This window comes from Aethalodelphis obliquidens, unplaced genomic scaffold (genome assembly GCF_003676395.1).
Source record: "Aethalodelphis obliquidens isolate GAN/ISIS:26980383/991018 unplaced genomic scaffold, ASM367639v1 scaffold25, whole genome shotgun sequence".
Classification (NCBI taxonomy): domain Eukaryota; kingdom Metazoa; phylum Chordata; class Mammalia; order Artiodactyla; family Delphinidae; genus Aethalodelphis; species Aethalodelphis obliquidens.
In genome coordinates this window covers 11,555,739-11,576,280 of record NW_020837969.1, presented here as the reverse complement: position 1 = coordinate 11,576,280, position 20,542 = coordinate 11,555,739, and the positions used below count along the sequence as shown (strand labels likewise).

The window sequence follows — 20,542 nt, the reverse complement described above, 5'->3', positions numbered from 1 at the left end:
GATGAATCGTTGAAACCGACTGATGGTGAAAAGAGCAGGGGGCCTCAGAGCAGACGGTTGTCACGCACGTGGGTCTCCTGCAGACTTGCCGCTGGCCCGCACACCTGGAACCCAGGCTGCGTCGGAAGGCTCCATGGGGAGGGCTGTCCCTGTGCCACTGAGGTCCCCCAGGAGGTGCCCGTCATAGAGACTCTGGGTGAAAATGTACCTGATGCACCTCCTCCGTGTTAGTGACACCCTTTCCTTCTGTTCGAGGTAAGGGATTGGTGGTGGTGGGGTGTCATTTGGGCCCCTTGCCTGTCCGTCAGGTAGGACAGGTTGGGCCTCCTCACCGCAGGGCACCAGGTGCAGTGTGTGCAGGGCCGGGGCCACTCGGGTATTCACGTGACCTCTGCCCTTGAGCTGGGGAGCTGGTCTGCTCATCTTTACATGCCTCCTTAGGTCCTGGGACTTTGGCCCCAGGAGTTTGTTTCCCAACACTCCTCAATCTTTGGACGTGAACTCCTGTTTCCCAAGTGCTTCCTGGGTCCTTTAAATAGTGGAATCATGAAAACAAGGGAAAGGACGTCTCCGGCTGGACCGTCTGGTTATGTGAAGATGTTTAGCTTCTTCCTGATCTCTGCCAAGGACCACGTGGCATGAATAGTTCACGAGGAGACAGGAGGGGGGAGACCATGGTCGTGGACGAGCTTCCCGGGACCCGCGAGGCAGCAGCAGGGCCAGGGGGTGGAGGGGCCAGACCTCTGTGTTGGGTTGTGTCTTGTTTTCTCAGTTTACTGACCAGGGATCTCTTCTTCCACGACACCTAACGGGGTTTGTATCTGCCCCGAGGCTGCCATGACGAGTTCGTGGTGGGATCATAACAAGCTCTTGAACGTGCTCAGCTCAGGAGCGCTTGCTACGCTTGGCTGACCTTTTGAGGGCAGCTTAGATGGAAGGACAGCAGCCATGCAGGTCCAGCTCTGTCCCCAGATTCAGGGAGCAGAAGCGGGCAAGATGTGCCTCAGGTCACAGGCGCTCCTGACAGCAGAGATGCGTGTATTAAAGGTCTTCTTTGTCTTGATACTGTAGCGTTCTCCTCTCATGGAAAGCAGTGACTTCCTGACACGCGTGGAGACATTTTAAAACAGTGGCCTTTTGAGTTCAGGGCGACTGTTGAGAGGGGCCATCCGTAGAATCTCTGACCTGAGCCTTTGTGTGCCACGTTGCAGTGTCTTGGGTCACAGCCCAGCTTGGTTCCTGCCACGTGCCCATTCCCTGGGCACCCCCCCACACACATACCCCCAGCACCTGGAACAGACCTGGAGCTGCTCCACTCGCAATGAGGGGACGGATGAGCAGGTTGTCCTGTGAGTTGTTCTGGTGATTTTTTCCATGGTAAACATTCTGCACAAATTCTACCTGAATATGAACTGGCTCATAAGAGACTAAAATAATTAATTTGCCAGTCGTTTTACTGAACCTACAGGCACCTCCTCTTTTCAAGAAAACTGGTATTTAGAAATGGAGGAAGTTCCTTATTAGAAAACAAATTCTTCACAAAAGGAATGCCCTCTGAGTTCCTTAGCACAAAAAGATATGTTTACAATTTATTTTTTAAAAAACGTCCTTCTTGTTGATTCAAGAATTGGTATAGGCTCCTTACTCCAGGAGTTTCTCTAATTTTTTCCTTTAAAAAGTGTTGGATTAAAGTAAGCTAGCAAAATATGTAACTGCTCCTAAGAACAAGATTCATGAAGGAGAAGAGACCACGTGGGACCTCCCAGGGATGCCTGCTTCCAGTCAAAGGAAACACTACTGGACACTAACTGGACAGTTTGGCCTCAAGAGAATTAAATTAGATGTAGCTCTGACGTTTTATGGGATGTGTGTGTGCAGCCAGCAGGAGTGTGCTGATTAGATGGCATGTCCTCTGGAAATTTGAAATGTCACTAGCACAGTCTGCAAGTGTCCAGTACCATCTTCATTTTTCTTTAACTTCCCGCATATTTATGCTGCCAACAATGTAACTTGTAGAATGTGACCAAAGGCAAGAACTAAGAATTCTTTTAACAAAACTGAAATTATAGATTGTGTAACAATTCAATTCATAGAAGATAACAGTTTTTCCTTCTGCCAGTATTAGAAGTCAGTGACTAGGATGAGAGCCAAATGAGGTGTTAATTCCCATGGAGGGTGGACAAGAGGGACAGTCCGAAAAGAGGTCACTTCTCACAGGCCACCTGCCCGAGCTGGTCCCCCAGATGGGACCCTTGTTCTCGATGCAGCCTGCGTTCGCCCTGCATGAGATACCCTCATCCCTGGGGGAGGAACGGGGCCACGGACCTTGGGAGAACCTGATGAAAGCTCCTGACACTTCCCAGAGAGTTACAACAACATGGACGCAGAGTCTGCGAACAAGCCTGCGTGCTGGCACTGCTCCGGCTTTGTGAACATCTAGGTGAGAATCTGCTATTGCAGAGTTTAGGTCTCATTCCTTTTTCATTAAATACAGTAAAACTGAGAAGACTTTTAAAATCAGGTAATCAACTTGCACATCGCTGAAGCCTGTGGAAGCTGTTCGCTGCGTCCTGACACGCGTGAGGTTCACGGGACGCAGGTGGCAAGAATTTGCAGTGTTTCAGTCCTGAATCCAGTCCCTGTTACTGTGTGACTTTGGGGTCATTTTCCTCATCTCTGGGCCTCAGTTCTCGCTGTGCAGCGTGATAATACAGTACGTCTTCTAGGGGTGTTGTAAGAATTAGGCAGTCATGTCCAGCCCTTCTGGTAGCGCCTCGGTAATAATGGGTCAGTGTGGAAATCTGCGTGAAGCCAGAAGTGAAGACGGCATGGCCCCCGGCCTCTGCCCATTGAGGGTGCCCTGTGCTGCACGAAAGAGCGACCTGAACACGAAACCGTCACCCTCTGTCCTCCCCTCACACCCACGCTGTCATCCTGACCATGTAACACGTGCGCTTGGGCATTCCAGACGTGCCTGGGAGCTCAGATAGCTGAGGTTTTCCGTACTTTCATTTAATTCTAGCTTTAGTATATTATCATCAGAGAGTTCGGCCTGTACAATCTCTGTTTTTTTGAAATGCGTTAAATTTTCCTTTGTGGCCATTTTCATAGTTAATTTTTGTAAATATTCTATTGACACATAAGAAAAATGCAGATTCTCTATTTGAAGGATGTAAGTTTTTCTGCTTATTTATTAAACAAGGTTTGGCGGTTATATTATTTAATTCCTCCACATCCTTACTTGTTTAGAATTGTTAAATTTGAAGAGACGTATAAAAATCTCCCACAGTATTTGTATTTTTGACAAATTCTCTTTAGGTTTCCAACAGATTTTGTCTTATATATCTAGCTGAATAGAGGCTAATGTGTGGTTATATCTTCTTTGTAAATTGTCTTCTGGGGGCTTCCCTGGTGGCGCAGTGGTTAAGAACCCACCTGCCAATTCAGGGGACACGGGTTCAAGCCCTGGTCTGGGAAGATCCCACGTGCCGTGGAGCAACTAAGCCTGTGCGCCACAACTACTGAGCCTGTGCTCTAGAGCCCGTGAGCTACAACTACTGAGCCCATGTGCCACAACTACTGAAACCCATGCACCTAGAGCCCATGCTCCGCAACAAAGAGAAGCCACCGCAATGAGAAGCCTGCGTACTGCAACGAAGAGGAGCCCCCGCTCGCCACAACTAGAGAAAGCCCGCACGCAGCAACCAAGACCCAATGCAGCCAAAAAATAAATTAAAAAAAAAAATTGTCTTCTGCACTTTTATGTTAATTACCATTTTAACCTAAGATTTCACTGTCATCTATTAACATGGTCACTCTTGTGTTTGCACATCCCACTGTGGTGGTTTTTCTGGTGGGTGCCCTGTGGATAACTAGCTAACCCACCATGCCAACCCCACACCTTCTGCTAGTGAGTTCAGCCTTTTTCTAAAGGATTTTTTTACGTGATATTAGAAAACTGTAGTTTTTGTTGATGATAGGAGGAGGTGGTTGGAATACTTACTTCCTTTTGTGACAGAATATCCATTCTCAGACTAAGACCTGGTGTCAGGGGTCCTCCTCACTTCGAAACTACTGAGGACCCCAAAGAAATTTGCTTATGTGGGTTTTGTCTATTAATATTTACCATATGGAAGTTAAAATAAGTTTTAAAAATATTTCTCTGTTTAAAAATAAAGAGTGCCTGTGTCCTCCTGTGCCCATCTTCGCAGCGACTGCGATGGTGGAAGATGGTGCGTTCTCAGGGCTGGATTCAGCGTGTGCAGCATCCTCGTGGGGCACCGGGACCCTGCACTGCACACGAGCGAGGCGGCAGTGGGACCAGGGAAGTAGCTTAGATCTGGGGTCCCGGGGGTCCCTGGACGGCTCTCTGAGGGCCGCGGCCCATGGGCGCCGCACTCATTTTTCTTTGCGGAGCAGGAGGGGCATGTATTTGCATATCTGGTCTGTTTCTCTCAGATCCTGAGGGTCTTGAGAGCAGGGAGCCTGTCAGGGAAGGTTGGTTGTTACTCACTGCCCAGGGCCGGTGGCTCAGTCTGTCGGGTCAGCGCTGGGAGCCCCACCCCTTCCGGCTGTCGTTAGCAGTGAAGCTGGCCCCAGGTCTCTAAGTTGGTTGTAAACGCAGGCGGGGAAAGGGTCTGAGTCAGTGTTAAAGTGGTGCTGATTGTGATGCTGGTCGAACAAGGAAGACGGAAGGTGCTAACATTTTGCTTTGTGACCACCTAGAGGGGTGGGACAGGGAGGGTGGGAGGGAGACGCAAGAGGGAGGAGATATGGGGACATATGTACATGTATAGCTGATTCACTTTGTTATACAGCAGAAACTGGCGCACCATTGTAAAGCAATTATACTCCAATAAAGATGTTTTAAAAAAAAAAAAGATTGAGGAGCCGGACTGACCTTGTAGCCTTGGGCTTCTCAGGTGTTCTCTGGCCAGGGCCCTGGAGTGTTGTTTCTGTGTTCACTGCAGCATAGGACACTTTTATGTAAATATACTGGAAGTTGCAGAATGATTTTTTTCCCAACAATCATCATGTGATTGTCATATTTGTAATTTTTTTTAACTTCCACGGTCAACATGGCAACGTGAGTATGTGAGTTAGCATTTTCTTTTCTCCCTCTGGAAACTCACAGAGGCAGCTAGGAGGATTGGAAAGGAGGGATGAAAAATTCCTTTTTCAGAGAAATAGGCAGATGTAATTCACAGATTCTAAAATCTGTTTAAGGCTTACCCACAGTGGCTCAGATGCCTAAGAACTAAGAAACAGTATGGGAAGAAGTGAATGGATGTGTCCAGGTGGGGAGGACTTGGCAGAGGTAGCCCTGGACCACACCAGAGACACGCGTGGCCCAGGGCGAGGCCCCGCGTGGGAGGCGGAAATTACAGGACGTGAGGGGACGCGGGGAAGCGGCTGACACAGGACTCCTGAGACCCAGTTTGTACAGAGAGGTGGGCTGTGGGTTCACCGAAGACTGATACGGATGAGCCGTGTTTGTGACAGCCAGCTCTCCCCGGAGCAGCTGAGGGGAGGGGACAGCACTGGGGCAGAGAAGCGGGAAGGCTGTCCCGTCCTTCCCAGGCCTTCCCCGCCGGCTGCCGTGCCGTGCCGGCATCGCATGCAGGAGCCTGGGAGGCACGCCAGGCAGCAGCTGCGGGAGGGAGGGGCAGTGCCGTGCGTGTCAGGCGGGAGGCCGGAGGGACAGACGTGATGTGAGGCCGTTGGGGAAGGTCCGGCTCAGCTCGTGTGAGACTGGGACATTCAGAGGAAAGGGCACAGCAGGATGCTGGGTGGGCCCCCAAAGATGTGCCGTCGTGGGGAGGGTGTCACGGCCTGCGGCCTGCGCTCTCCTTCCCTGTCACTTGGGGGCATTTCCCTTCAGAGGTGATGCTCACCTGTACCTCCCCCCCCCCCCCCACAGCTGTTGCAGCTGATCGCAAAGTCCCAGCTGACCTCGCTGAGCGGTGTGGCCCAGAAGAACTACTTCAACGTTCTGGATAAAATCGTTCAAAAAGGTAAGGTGATGACTGATATTTTTAATAATCTAAATCTTAATTAGAAATTCGGTGCAAGGAGATTGGATTTTTCATTTATTTCCCCCCAGTATTAATGGTGTCAAATAATGTGATGGTGTCAGGGCAAGGGCAAGGGCTCGGGTTGGCTGCTCAGTTCTTGATGTTGTTATTGTTGTTCTTTAAAAGGTGCTTTTGCATACAGAAGAACATATTGTAATGAGAAAGACAATTTTTTTTGTTTTGGGGCCACACTGCGTGGCATGTGGGATCTTAGTTCCCCAATTAGGGATCAGACCCGTGCCCCCTGCAGTGGAAGCGCGGCGTCTTAACCGCTGGACCACCAGGGAAGTCCCAGAGAAAGGTAATTAATCCCTAAGTTTTAAAAAGACACTTACTGTTTCATGGGTAACTAGTCACAGCTCACCTTAGCTGTATAGTGTTTCTATAATTAGCAAGGTTGTGACTTAGTTCTTAGGCATCGGCTAAGCCTGTCATTTTAATTTAATGTTTGTCCTGATTAGTGGCCAGTAATAAACGGAACTTTTGAGTTTATGCATATATATGCCATTTTAAATATCCATTCTCATGATTAAGTATAAAAGAAAACAGAGACTGACAGGTTTAAAGGCAAAACTGTAGACTCAACCAAAAATACACTATCAGACAATATTTTGAAGTTTTAAAATCTCATCCTACTTGTGATATCTCAGAAATGATGCCACTTTGGAGTTGCAGTGAAATTAGATCATAGTTTTTTATTGTGGTTAAATATACATAAAATTTACCATCTTAACCACTCTTAAGTGCACAGCTCAGTGGCGTTAAGTACATTCACATCATTGTGCAACGATGCCCACCATCATCTGCAGAGCTCACCTTGCCGAGCTGACACTCTGTCCCCATAAACACCAACCAGCACGACCCTCCCCCCACTGCCCAGCCCCTGGCGCCCACCATCTACTTTCTGTCTCTATGAATTTGACTATTCTAAGGGCCTCATATAAGGAGGATCACACAATACTTGTTCATTTGTGTCTGGTTCTTATCATAAGGGCTTCAAGTTTCATCTACGTTGTAGCACGTGTCAGAATTTCCTTCCTGTTTAAGGCTGAGTAATATTCCATTGTGTGTATGTATCACACTCTGTATATCTGTGTTATCTGTTAATGGGCCCTTGGGCTGTGAAAGCAGGTCATTCTTAACAGCGGGGGTTGACTGTATCAGTGCATTGTTTTTGTTTGTTCCAGTTCTTGATGACCACCAAAACCCTCGCCTAATCAAAGATCTTCTCCAAGACCTAAGCTCTACCCTTTGCATTCTAATTAGAGGAGTGGGGAAGTCCGTTCTGGTGGGAAATATCAACATTTGGGTTTGCCGGTTAGAAACTATTCTCAACTGGCAACAGCAGCTACAGAATCTTCAGATGACTGAGGTATGCATTTCTTGGCCTACAAGTGAGTACACTCTGTTTTTCTGTTACAAACACTGTTGTTACTTCTAAGCGTATGTGAAAGACTATTACAGCTTTTCCAAAGGTTTTTTTCCTTTACATTTCATAAATATTAAACTGTTTTAAGATGGATTAAGACCAGAAGACCCTTTAATGGGTTATAGGTGTCATTGGAAAGACGGTGGGGATGGTAATTATTAAAAAGAGCTGATCCTGTGGGTGATGAGGTGGTGAATTGATTTACCTTTATAGGAGATTAGGTATTTCAGGCTAAAATAACGTTCAATGGATTAAGGCTAAATTGTATAGTAGTGACTCTGTTCATCTGCTGTTGCTTCTCTAGGGTTGATGTGTTGTACGCTGCATGGTGTGTGTACATGTGTTTGTAGTTCAGAAGGAGCATGCAGATCACTCCAGTTGTTCTGATGCTTTTTGTTTATTCTGGTAACTAGTTTCATCAAGAAAAATGTTGACCCTATTGACTAAAGTAAGTGTTTTAGGTTGTGTTTTATTTATCTCTGGTTGCTTTCAAAGGTGGCGTTGGAACACTGTAACTTTGGGCCATTTATTTGCTACCTAGATGTGGGATTTACAAAGAGCAGTGATTCCCTAATTAAGGCCCTGCAGTTACAAGGGACGATCTAACATCCAGTGTCCAGGCGGCCTTGGTGTGAGTGCCGCACAGACCCCACCTCGTTCCCACGGGCAGAGGCTTGTGCTGTGAGGGCCACACGCATCTGGGGCGTGTCTGCTATCCAGGCCTTGATAGACGTGGCCAGGTGCCACTGTCCCCTAGTAGCTGATCGTGGTGACGCCTCGTCAGCTGGCGAACTCGGGGAGTGTGGGTGTCAGCGGTCGGGATCCCCAGGGAAGGGAATGCTTGTCGCGCAGGTCCAGGCAGGGCCGCTGCTGGGCGTTATCTGGAGACAAGTGGGGAGGAAGGAGGGGCGGGCGGCCTTCCCGTCGCCTGGGCCTCAGACGTCAGTGTGAGTGCCGCGCTCCTGCGCCTTCTCGCTGGAGTAAGCGCGCGGGTCCTCCCAGCAGGTGGACAGCGGCCTGACGCTCAGCGACCTTCCCGTGCACATGCTCAGCAACATCCTGTACAGGTTCTCGGATGGGTGGGACATCGTCACTCTGGGTCAGGTGACCCCGACGCTGTCCGCGCTTAGCGAGGACCGGCGGCTGTGGAAGAAGCTCTGCCAGTACCACTTCGGCGAGAAGCAGGTGAGCATGGGCTCCGGCCCCAGCGGCCAGGCCTGGCCACTTCGGGGAATGGGCTAGAATCACTTACGGGAAAGCTTGTTCTTCATGTTGAGAAAGAGCTGTGATTCTAAGCACAGCCCAGAACAGAGAAGCAGAACAAGAGCAGGTTCTTCCTGTCGAGGACGTGCCCATCGTCTTTCCTGTAACTCGAGGCCCCTCTCCGGGTGGTGTGTCACCTCTGGGATCATGGGTGGCCACGCGCTCCCCGCACCTCTGCCCTCCCAGGACCGGGACTAGCCACGGGGACCGGCAGACTCCTGTGTGTCCCCCTCATCGTTGCCCCCCTCCTCGCCCCCCACCCCGTGTTTCTGGAGTGAAGCACCGACAGCTGGGCATCCACGACACGCACGGCAGCGTGAAGGGCAGGGGACAGTCTCAGATGGGGCAGGATGCGATCCTGCCCCAGGGGGTCCTTGACGAGGGGACAGATGTCACGTGTCTCTTCAGACATGGGCTTGGGGGATGTGTGGGGTCACGTGCCCGTCCCCTAGGTGGACACGGCCACTCTGAGGGGCATGGCGGGCAGGGGCGTCCTGGAGGTGAGCAGGTTCGGGCCCTGAAACTGAGAAGTGCGTGCTGGAGGGGGTGAGGCTGGGTGCGGCCAGGCCACGGGGCCGCCATGGTCCCCCTTCTCGGGGTGGGGCGGCGGGGGGGGGGCGCCCCGGAGTGGAGTCTAATATTCTGAGGAACCGAGAAGCTGTTGCTCAAAGTCGCCGCCCCATCGGGCAGCCCCCGACTGCTCCACGCCCCCATCCCCACCTGTTACTCTGAGTGTTTGGTCACAGCCTCACGGGGGGCGTGAGGGGCTGCCTCCTCCCATCCCTGATCTGATGCCCGAGGCGCTGAGCATCTTTTCATGTGCTTGTCGCTCATTTGTATGTCTTTTCAAGTCCTTTGCCTATTTTGTATTTGGATTGTCTTTCTGTTACTGAGTTGTGTTCTTTTTGTGTTCTAGTTACAAGTCCCTGGCAGGTACATGATGTAGTAACTTACTTTTAGCTTAATAGTATGTCGTGGACATCATTCCAGATCGGAACCTTTAAGTCTCTTTAACAGCTGCATGGTATTCCAGTGTATAGACTGAATTATATTTGAAATTTAATTTCTAATAATTGAATGTTTCATGCAGTATACTGCTTTTAAAAAATTGTTATGCTATGAAAACCATCTGATTCTGAACAGAATTTTGTCTGTCTAGTTTTGTAGACACTTGATCCTTTCAGAAAAAGGTCATATCGAATGGAAGTTGATGTATTTTGCACTTCAGAAACATTACCCCACTAAGGAACAGTATGGAGACACACTGCACTTTTGTCGGCACTGCAGCATCCTCTTTTGGAAGGTAAAAATTTCAGATGTAGTCTTGGAGTTTGAGGATTAAAATTTGGAGAAACAAACTATTCACCTAACGGTAATGGTAAAAAAAAAAAAAAAAAAAAAGGCAAGTTGTATTTGTGATAAGATAATGATGTATCACCAAGGACTGGGGCAGGGGAACAGGTTCACAAAAGTAGAACAACTTGCGGTTGGACCTGAACGCCGGACCACCCACCCCGTCCCCTTGCACTGTGGTAGCAGGTGGGGGGCTGTCCCCGAGGGCGGTGAGCGCGCTGGCTGGCGCCTCGGCCTGAGTCCTGGCGGGTGGGGCTGCTTTCTGCTGTTGAGGCTCAGGATCCCCCACCCTCTTCTGGAAGCCGAGGGGGCCCCTCAGCTGCCCTCCACACTCGGCCTCAGGCTCCACTGTCGGGACCCCCAGGGGGCAGGCCTGGAGACGGCACCTCCAGGGGGCTTCTCCTCACAGCCCCGTGCCTGGAGCAGAGGCGAGGCCCATGAAGGTGCCCAGGCTTCTCATGTGTTTGAGCCACACTTAGCAAGTCTGGTCCGTGGTGGAGACTGAGCCATGTCCGCAGTTGTCTGGGCCCATCCCCTCCCTCTCTGGCTCCCTTCCTCTCCTGTCCAGACTCTGATAAAAACAAGTTTCCAGGGCGGGGGAGTGGGGTGCTTCCATGCACCTCCTCTCAGTAAAATCATTTCCATAGTTTGCCTTGAGTTTGAATTTGCTTGTTAACGTGGTGAAATTTCACTAGGGAGAAAAGTGGCGAAACTGGCAGGCGGTGTGCGCCTGCCCCTCCGTGTCCTTGGGCGTGGCTGTAAGGCGCAGGCCTTCCACCTGGTCAGCGCCTTGGCTGTTGGTGTATTTCTTTTGCTCTTCATTTATCTGTGATTTGTTGCATGGATTACATGGCAGACTCTAAACTGTTGGAAGAGAAATGACTACTTTAAATTGTTTCCATTTCAGATTATATCCGTGGTAATGTGGCTCTTTTTTAACTATAATCCGTGGTTGTGGGGTGAGAGTCCCTGTGTCAACAGAGCTTTACCTCCTGGGCTGCAGGCGAGCAGGTCCTGCTGTCCCCACTCATGACCAACAGGAGGTCACGTCATTGGTAATTGGTTGTTTTGTATTCTAGTGTGGCTTTTCCCACACAATTAAAAAGAAGAAATGTGTTACATGGCTGCAGTGGCTGTTCTGTGGAACCTTGTTCCTCTGGGGCAGGGGCACCTCGCGCTCATTCTCGCCGGTGTGCCGGCTGCATTGCGCGGGGACGCAGGCGAATCAGTCAGCGGGATTACAGTACATGGAGCGGAGCCCTTATTGTGCGCCCTTGGTCCCAATCACAGGGATAGAAACGCATACCCGGGCAGGTGCCCGTGGAAAACACGTGAGGAGGCGTCTTCACGGCTGAGTCAGAGCAGACGAGACCGTCTGGTTGCTGCTCTGAACTGACGCTCCTCCCCAGGGTTTTCTGTTCTGAGCAGATCACTTTATTCCAGAGAGAGACTGGGAGCAGTGGTGTTTCTTCCTGGGGCGGATGTGATGGGCGTTTCTCTAAGAATGCCGTTGCAGTGTGGAGAGTGTGGGAGCCCTGTCTCTGAAGTAGTGAACAGAGAAGCACCCTCCTTAGTCTCCCTGCTGTTGGTGTAAGAATGTGCTGCTGAGGCATCGAGAAGCATGGAAGTTCTGGATTTTTTAAAACTGAGATGTGATTTTTTAGGTTTCCAGAAGAATTGGCCTGCGGATTCTTTTGTTTATGAAAATTCAGAACAAGTGTCTCCTGCTGGTCTTTTGGCTCTGAAATGTTCAGTCTTGCCTTGAAAGCTGAGCACTTCGATGTCCATGCAGCCTCAGGCCTCAGGGCCTGGTTCGGTCCACCCGTGGGGTCACACTGCAGCTTTTTCTCCTAGAGGCCATTCCAACTTTATTCTGAATCTGTGGGTGGAAATTAAAAAAAAAAAAAGACGAGTCTCTGGAATTTCTGGTGGAAACTGCTTGCAGTGTCAGCTCCCGAGGAAGGCCCCCTGCGTTGCCCCAGCTGACCGGACTCTCCCCCCCGGCTCATCCCACACCATCCCATGGCCTCACCCTAGTTCCCAGCCTCGTGGAGCCTCCTGTCGGGGCAGACCTGCCGCGTGGAGTCGTGAAGGTTAAGCAGTGCCCTGCCCTGCGCGGGGCTGGTGCTCAGAAGTGGCCCCTGCGCTTTGACTCACCTTCGCCAGCACTTTCTGCTGATGGGGAGACAGCAGCGTGACACCATCAGATGCCACCGGGTGCTGGTGGGGACCCGCCATGGTGCGGCTCCCGCACGCTGCCAGACTCGTCCTCTTCCGCCCACGTGGGCCTGGGCTCTGACCTCTCAGCTGCCCCAGCCGTCCTGTCTGTTCTGGCTTCACTCTCTGGAGTCTGGGGGTTAGTTTTCTACCTGCCTTTGTGGGAACTCCTCCAAAGTGAAAGAAGGGGAAATACTGGGCTTAAGAACTGTGCACCACGGTCTTGGAGTCACTGAGCCAAGTCACTCAGGCGAGCGCAGGTGCCGGCTCAGGGTCTGTCTGGCTTCTGTGGGCCGGCCCTCCCGGGTTGCTGAGTAGTGACGCGAGACCGCTGTGTTCCTTCCGCCTGACCGTCCTCCAGCTGAGTTTCTCGACTTCATTGAACTTCGGTCAACACTGGGGGTTGGCTGAGTTGGAAGCCGGACAGAATGAGTCCAGTTAAAGGCTGGGAATCAGGACCCCGTGTCCTTTTTTGTCTCGGCGTGTCCACTGCCAGGTCCACACCGTGGGTCTGTGGCTGGAGCAGGGAGGCTGCTGGCCCCAGCCCGCGCTGATGGCCAGCCCCCATCTCCAGCGAGGGTGGGGAAGCCGGGCCAGGTGGCCGGGCCGGCAAGAGGCGAGAGCTGTAGGTTGGTGCTGACCTCGAGCTGAAAACCGTGGATGCGCAGGGGTCCACGCGGGATCCGGGCTCTGGGGTGCCTGGGCTTGCGTGGAGTCTGGTTCGTGCTCTGAATTCCACGGAGTTGACTCTCAGACAGCAAAGAGGGAATGAGGGAGCTTCTGAGAAACCTGCCATAAATATTTGCAGTGTAAACCGTATGTGTCAGTGTCGCTCTGTGCACTTTCAGTGAACAGTTCCGACGGTTATGTAGCTCTGCAGCCTCATTAGTTGTCAGTCCGAGACTCGAGGAAGTGGAAACTGTGGCAGTGTCCCAGGTGGCCCTTCAGGTGCTGGACGGTGCCTCTGATTCAGCTGCCCGATGATTTTAGCCATTTACGTAAATAATACACATCCAGCCTAAATGCTAAGTACAGTCTGGCTCTTCCTAATAACCCTGTTTTCCCTTTTTTCCTCCCTTCTCTGCACTCCTTCCTGACCCTTTCTCCGCCGTCTCCAAGGACTGCCGCCTTGCTTTATTACTCGAGGTACCTCCTGCTCTGCCCGCGTCTGCGCGCGTCCCCAGGAGGCTGGTGCCCCTCAGGCCGCACCCTCTGCTGATGTGCGACTGGCCTGCTTGCTTCGCCACGACCGGGGGTCCCATGAGCTGCCCTGTAGACCAGAGGGAGGGTGTAGACTTGGCCGCCGGGTCCCCGGCCTTACTGGCCCCGTCCTGAGGCTGCTCTGTCTCCTGACCTGAGCCCCGTTTCTGCTGCGGGACGCAGTGCTGGGCCCTCTGGTGAGTGGGGTGGGCGGTGCCGAGAGCAGGTCCCGGGGTGGACCCTGACCCACGGCGGGAGGGGAGGAGCGCGGCCAGGACGGGGGCGCAGAGCCCAGGGCTCCCTCTGGGGCCCTAACTCAGGGCGGCCCGTCTCCCCATCCCCTGGAGCAGGAATTCCTTCGGGAAGTCTCTCCCCCGGGGAGCCGTGTGGCTGCCTTCATTTTCGTAGTTTTCATCGCTTGCTGTCCACGCACCTTTGTGGTGGGGTCCGGGGCGCGTTTAAACAAGCAGCTGGTGACTTCTGAGCTGCGTTCCCTCCAGAAACACGCCCCGTGTGGTAACAACCCACTCCTCCCGCAGGACTCGGGCCACCCCTGCACGGCTGCTGACCCCGACAGCTGCTTCACGCCCGTGTCCCCGCAGCACTTCATCGACCTCTTCAAGTTCTAAGGGCCCCACCGCGCCGTGGCCTGGGCAGCGTGGTAGGACGCGTCCTTCGTGACCGAGCCGTGACCTGGTGCCCAGGCTGGAGGGCGTGGAGGGACGTGGAAAAGTGCCCTGGCACCTGCGGGCGGGAGCATCTGTTGTTTCCACGCGTGAAGTGGGGCTAGGGAGCCCAAGGAAAATCATTTCTACTTCCTTCTTTAAAAAATGCTTTTCTTCTAAGCGCATTAAAATGTGCAACTTTGCATGTTTGTGAATGTGGTTCAGAAAGAGTCTGTATTTTCAGCACCGCATCCTGTGCTGAACTGACACTAACAGCCAAGCATACGCTTCTTAATTGTCAAATGATAGTTTCCTGATTTTGTAGTGATCGGGGGCGGGGATAGATCATTGATCCTTGTAAGGACATTGTGCAGAATATTTATTTTTCTTGAGATGTATTTTAACTGTATTGGTCGTGTCCATATGAATCCCCTTGGATACAGAAGGAACCCAGGGAAGTATGTGCATGTCTTCTGGGTGCTCAGCGTTGGGTTGTGAATTGTGCAGACATCCAAGACCCACAAAGGCGTGAGTCTGGGGCTGTGATCCTGGGCTCATGGCCCGATGCTGGCAGGCAGGGGCCCTAACCTGGGGGCCAGCCCAGTGTGACCTGCACTGTACTGCTCTGAATCCCCTTTTGCAGGCAAAGTAATAAATCATGTTTATCTGCCGATTTTAACTTCATCAGTTTTGCATCTTACTGAAGGAAGTAGTATCAATGATTTTGATATCATTTATTGAAACCTTTCAAAGATTGTTTTATTTTCAAAGTATTGCATGTACGTTTTAGAAAATTTTGAAAATAAAGGTTTATAAAAGAATAAAACTTGCATATAACCCTGCCACCCAGAGATAGCTGTGCTTGCCAGAAGGAATGCAGGAATGGCCCCGGCAGGTGTAGGGGAGACTGAACAGGGTCAAGGACCCAAGCAAAGTCATTTCTACTTCCTTCTTAGCACATGGAAATTTGCTGTTTTGCATATTTGTAAATAAAGAGTGTATTTTCACTACATTCTGTGCTGAACTGACACAGCCAAGACTATGCTTAATTGTCAAATGATAGTTTCCCTCTGTGTGTATTGGGTGAAAGCTTTTCATAAAACCGTAAACATCATATATACTGTTTTCATTTTATAACCAGCCTTTTTTTCAAAAGTGTTTGTGAAAATATGGTTTTTACTGGCGACCTGGTACCACACAGCTGGAACAGATCATTTTGTGATCAGCATCACCACGTGTGCACCTGTGTGCATCTGCTGATCTCCTTACGATAAACGAGAAGCAGAACCAGGGAAAGGAGTCAGTTGTTTGTAAGGATGTTTCCGGAGCACTGGCGAGGATGGAAGGCGGCATCTTTCTCCCCCGAAGATGGACGTGAAGAGGCTATGAGGTAGGACATGTCTTCTGAAAGCTTATTGGCGAGTTGTTTCTGTATTTTTTTAACATATAAATTTATTTATTTTTGTCTGAGCTGGGTCTTCGTTGTTGTGTGCGGGCTTTCTCTAGTTGAGGCGAGCGGGGGCTACTCTTTGTTGTGGTGCACGTGCTTCTCATTCTGGTGGCTTCTCGTTGCAGAGCACGGGCTCTAGGCACATAGCCTTCAGTGTTTGCAGCACGCAGGCTCTGTAGTTGTGGCACATGGGCTTAGCTGCTCTGCGGAATGTGGGATCTTCCCAGACCAGAGCTCGAACCCGTGCCCCCTGCGTTGGCAGGCAGGTTCTTAACCACTGCGCCACTAGGGAAGCCCTGTATTTTGTTTTGCTTTGGCAAATTACCTAATTGTGTTCTTTGCCTGTTTTACTCTTGGGGTGTTAGTCTTTTTTGTATAAGTTTCTTCTTAGGAGGACGTTAACCTCTTGAAGTGAGTTTTTTCCCCAGATAACATTAAAAGTCTTGGGAGAAGAGTCCAGCTGTTCCCCCTATTAATTAGCCCGTTTCCAGAGGCAGCAGATGTGCTTGGACCCAAAACCGCACACAGGCATTGGCAAAACCTATAGCAGGTGTGCCTGAGCCCGCAGCACTGGGAGGGGGCGTGAGCAGGATACATTTGGGGGCAGGCAGAGTTCCAGGCACACAGTTCCTGGGTCCTGATCACTCATTTACGGAAGATCAGATGACGTGAACAGGAAAGGGAGGGATCGTCCTGAGCTGCAGGTTCATGTGTCATTTCTGAGTGTGGCTCCATCAGAGGGCTCACCAGACTCGGGCTGCACGGTGTCGCTCCCCACGATGTGTCATCTGCACGCCCTCTACCCTCTCAGCACGGCCAGGAGTGGGCCCAGAGCCGCTCCTGCGGGAACTGCCACCCTCAGGAAGTGGCATCTGGAAGTCTGTGGCGTCTTCCTTTGCCTTGAGGTACATTTTCTCACCCGGGTTGTGACTCATGGGCCAGGAGGAGCCACGTTAGGTTCTGCAGCAGGTCCAGGTGCTAGTCTGGGAGTTTCATGGCATCTGTTGTGCGTTTGCTCAGGGCTGTCCATGGAGAACCATGTCTCCTTTAGGGACAGTATTGAAGGATTTGATGTTATTTCTGCTGTAAATGCTGCTTTTAGAATCATACAGATTCTAACAAACATACAGAATCAAACAAAATGCTCATGTAAGGTGTTTGTATACTGATTTTGTATCCTGTAACTTTGCTGAAATCGCTAATTAAACCTAGCGGTATTTTTTGTAGATTCCTTAGGACGTGGATATACATCGTGTCCTCTGCAAATAGAGGTGGCTTTTCACCTTTCCTTCTTTCTTCCCTCCCTCCTTCCCTCTCTCCTCTCCTTCCCAGCTTTCCGGCCACACCCCCATGCACGTGGATGGCAGTGCACACACATCCTAGCATGTTCCTGGGAGGCTCCCTGCCCTTCGCCTGTGGGTGTGGTGCATGCTGGGCCTCTCTGTGGACGCCTGGATCAGGGTGAGGTGCTCCCATCCAGCCTCGCTTTGTTGACGTGTTTGTTTTTTTTTTAATCATGAAAGGATGTTAGATTTTTTCGAGTGCTCTTTCTACATCTACAGAGGTGGTCGTGTGTTGACTTTTGTGTGTTGAACCAACCTTGCATTTTCAGGCCCACGTCCCATGTGGTTTCCATACACAGTTGGTGGGTTTAGTTTGCTGGTTTTACTGAGCATTTTCACAAGAGAGATTAGCTGTGCTTTTCTGGTGAGTCTTTGTCTGGTTTTGGTATCAGGGTGAAAACAGCCTCCTAGAAGGGGCTTGCCTTGGGAGTGTTCCCTTCCATTTTCTGGGAAGGGTTTGTGAAGAATTGGTGTGTGTCCTCCTTTAAGCATTAGGATAATTCCTTGGAAACTGAAGTTACTGAGGAGAAGCGTCTGTTTTCAGTTTAGTGACATCCTCCCTTTTGGAAAATCCTTTGCCTTTAACGGGATAGCTGAGACGTATCTTGGTTAGAGCTCATTTTCTTCATCATGGGCCCTAACCTAGCAATAAACAGGCTGTAAACTTCATCTGCTGCTTTCCTCCATAGTTACAGAAGGAAGTGTGCTGAAAACCACAGATGAAAAGGCAGAAGCTGTCTTGGCTTATGACATTTCTTTCTTTCATTAACGGTGTGAGAAAATGCATATGCTTCACTCCTCTCCCTTTCCTGTATTCCCCACCAAACGCAGCATCACCCCCACCCGGTGAGATACCCAAGGATCTGCAAACCTGGGAGGGAAAACCCTGAGGGACCCAGTGATTTCCTGCTGCCGACACCTGCTCGGCTGAAAGGCCCGACATCCACTTGCTTCTCAGCTCGCACCCCCCTGCTCCTATCTGGGTGTGGTCGCGTCTTCTGACCTCACTCCCGACAAGCTCTGCTTTCTGTCCCTTTTTGCAGAGGAAGCAGACCCTCACTTTTGGAGAACAGTGTCCCCTGGGCGCCCCCCAGAATCCCAGCAGGGACGTGCCACGTGCACCTTCCCGACCCCTGCTATGGCTGGTGTGGCCTGCTCCTTCCCACCGCACAGGTGTGACTGCAGTGCCCCCTCGCCAGCACCTTCTGGGTGTCATTGGCACATGCATCTCTCAGGCGTATTCCTGGGGGTTCTGCTGCCCTCCCCACCCCCAGCACCGACTCAGGCCCACATGGAGAACAGAGGTGCTCAGAGCACAGCCACCTGAGGACGCGAGAGGGCTTTTCACATGTCTCTCGCTCAGGATGGCGAGATTCTCCACACACGGTGTTTGTTCTTCTGTGTCAGACAGGAGAGACACCTCAACTATGTTGTTTTTATTATTTGGATAAAATTTTCACTTTTCTTTGACAGTCATTTGAGAAATTTGCACAGACGAATGCAAGTAGCTTTTTACTATTTAATCTACATAGAAAATTCAAATGTCATTAAAAAATTTTAATTGCAGTAAAATACACATAAAATTTGCCATCTTAACCATGTTTCAGTGTACAGTCCAGTGGCATTAGGTACATTCACATTGTTGTGCGAACACCACCACCATCATCTACAGAACACTTTTTATCTCTGCAAACAGAAATTGTCCCCATTAAACACTAATTCCCCTTCCCCACCCACCAGCCTCTGGCCCCCACCATCTACTTTGTCTCTATGGATCTGACTGCTGTAGACACACCATGTAACTGGAATCATAAAGTAGTTGTCTTTTCATCCGTGTTGTAGCATCGCTCAGGATTTCCTTCACTTGTGAGCTGAATAGTGTTCCATTGTGTGGTTGGACCACATTCTGTTTCTCTGTCTGTTGATGGGCGCTTGGGTTGCTTCCACCTTTGGGCTGCTGTGAACATGGTGTACAAATCTCTCTTCTAGATAAAGGTTTCGTTTCCTTTTGAATGTATACCCAGAAGTGGAATTGCTGGATCATGTGCTAATTATATAGTTAATATTTTGAGGAACCACCATACTATTTTCCATGGTGGGAGTGTACAATGGTGCAGCCTCTAACAGTGCCCAGGGGCTCCAGTTTCTCTACATCCTCACCAACACTTGTTATCTTGTGAGGTTGGGCTTTTTTTGTTTGTTTTTTATAGTAGTTGTCCACATGGTTGGGAGGTGATATCTCATTATGGCTTTGATTTTCATTTCCCTGATGAGAAGTGATGTTGAGCATCTTCTCCTGTGCTTGTTGGCTGTTTATATGTCTTTCTTGGGGAAATGTCTATTCAGGTCCTTTGCCCTCTTTTTAATTGAGTTGTATGTGGCTTTGTTGTTGAATATAGAAAGAACTACTACAACTCTGGACACTAAGTCCTTATCAGCTAGACAACTTGAAAATGTTCTCTCCGATTCCCTAGGTTGCCTTTTCACTCTGTTGACTGTGTCCTTGGACGCACAGAGGTTTTAAATTTTGATGTCCGATTTCTCTATTCTTTTTTTTGGTGCCTGCACACTTTGTCATATCCAGGATTTCATTGCCAAATCCAATGTCATGAAGCTTTCTCCCTATGTTTTCTTCTAAGAGTTTTATAGTTTTAATTTTTGCACATAGCATAATAAGGTAAGGATCCAACTTCATTCGTTTGCATGTGGATATGTGGTTTTCCCAGCAACGTGTGTTGACTGTCCTTTCCCTACTGAATGGTTTTGGCACCCTTGTTGAAAATCATTTGACCAAATATGCCATTATGACTTGGGTGGGGATTGTATTGACTCTATAGATTCCTTTGGGTGGAAGTTTTCCAATCCATGAACATGGGATGGCTTCCATTTATTTGTGTCTTTTTCTTTCAGCCTTTTTCACTCAGTTCATTTCTAAGTGTTTTATTCTTTTTGTTGCCATTAAAAAATGAAATTTTCTTAATTTCCTCTTTGGATTTTTCATTGTTATTGTATAGAAATGCAACTGATGTTTGTATGTTGATTTTTTTGTTGTCTTTAGGATTTTCTACATGTAAGATCATGCCACCTGCAAACAGAAAATTTTAATACTTCCTTTCCAATTTGGATGCTTTATTTCTTTTTCTTGCCCAGATGGCTCTGTCTGGTGCAGACTTCCAATCTGTGTGGAACAGAAGTAGTGAGAGTGGGCATTTTGTCTTGTTCCTGATCTTAGAGGAAAAGCTTTCAGTCTTTCAGCATTGAGAGGGTGTCAGCTGGGACTTTTTATATGGCTGTATAATGTTGGGGCAGTTTCCTTCTATTCAGAATTAGTTGAGTATTTCCATCGTGAAAGGGTGTTGAATTTTGTCAACTGCTTTTTCTGCATCAATTGAAATGATCATGTTTTTCCTTTGTTCTGTGTATAATAACGTGTATTAAATTGATTGATCTAATGGTGGATATTGTCTCTTCTTGAAGTGGGGTATTGGGGTCTCCTACTATAATATAGAGCTGGCTCTTCTTTCCTCAGTGTTTGCTTCATATGTTTA

The 20,542-nt window shown here is 49.7% G+C and overlaps 1 protein-coding gene across 11 annotated transcripts in view; it reads left to right on the top strand.

The window, feature by feature from the left end:
- Positions 1-20,542, top strand: part of FBXO25 (F-box protein 25) — a 63,031-nt gene that overhangs the window by 35,312 nt on the left and 7,177 nt on the right. For 2 of the 11 annotated variants that reach the window (XR_003436212.1, XR_003436213.1), the window contains exons 6-10: positions 5,921-6,014; positions 7,262-7,446; positions 8,506-8,688; positions 9,926-10,069; positions 13,456-15,591. Coding sequence is in view for 8 of the 11 variants with exons in the window: in XM_027122568.1 (XP_026978369.1) it covers positions 5,921-6,014; positions 7,262-7,446; positions 8,506-8,688; positions 9,926-10,069; positions 13,456-13,671 (822 nt within the window). In the remaining 3 variants the exon portion in view is untranslated. Of the gene's footprint in view, positions 1-5,920; positions 6,015-7,261; positions 7,447-8,505; positions 8,689-9,925; positions 10,070-11,026; positions 12,014-13,455; positions 15,592-20,052; positions 20,452-20,542 lie in introns of those variants that run through there. The other 9 variants (XM_027122568.1, XM_027122574.1, XR_003436211.1 and 6 more) reach the window with 8 other exon arrangements.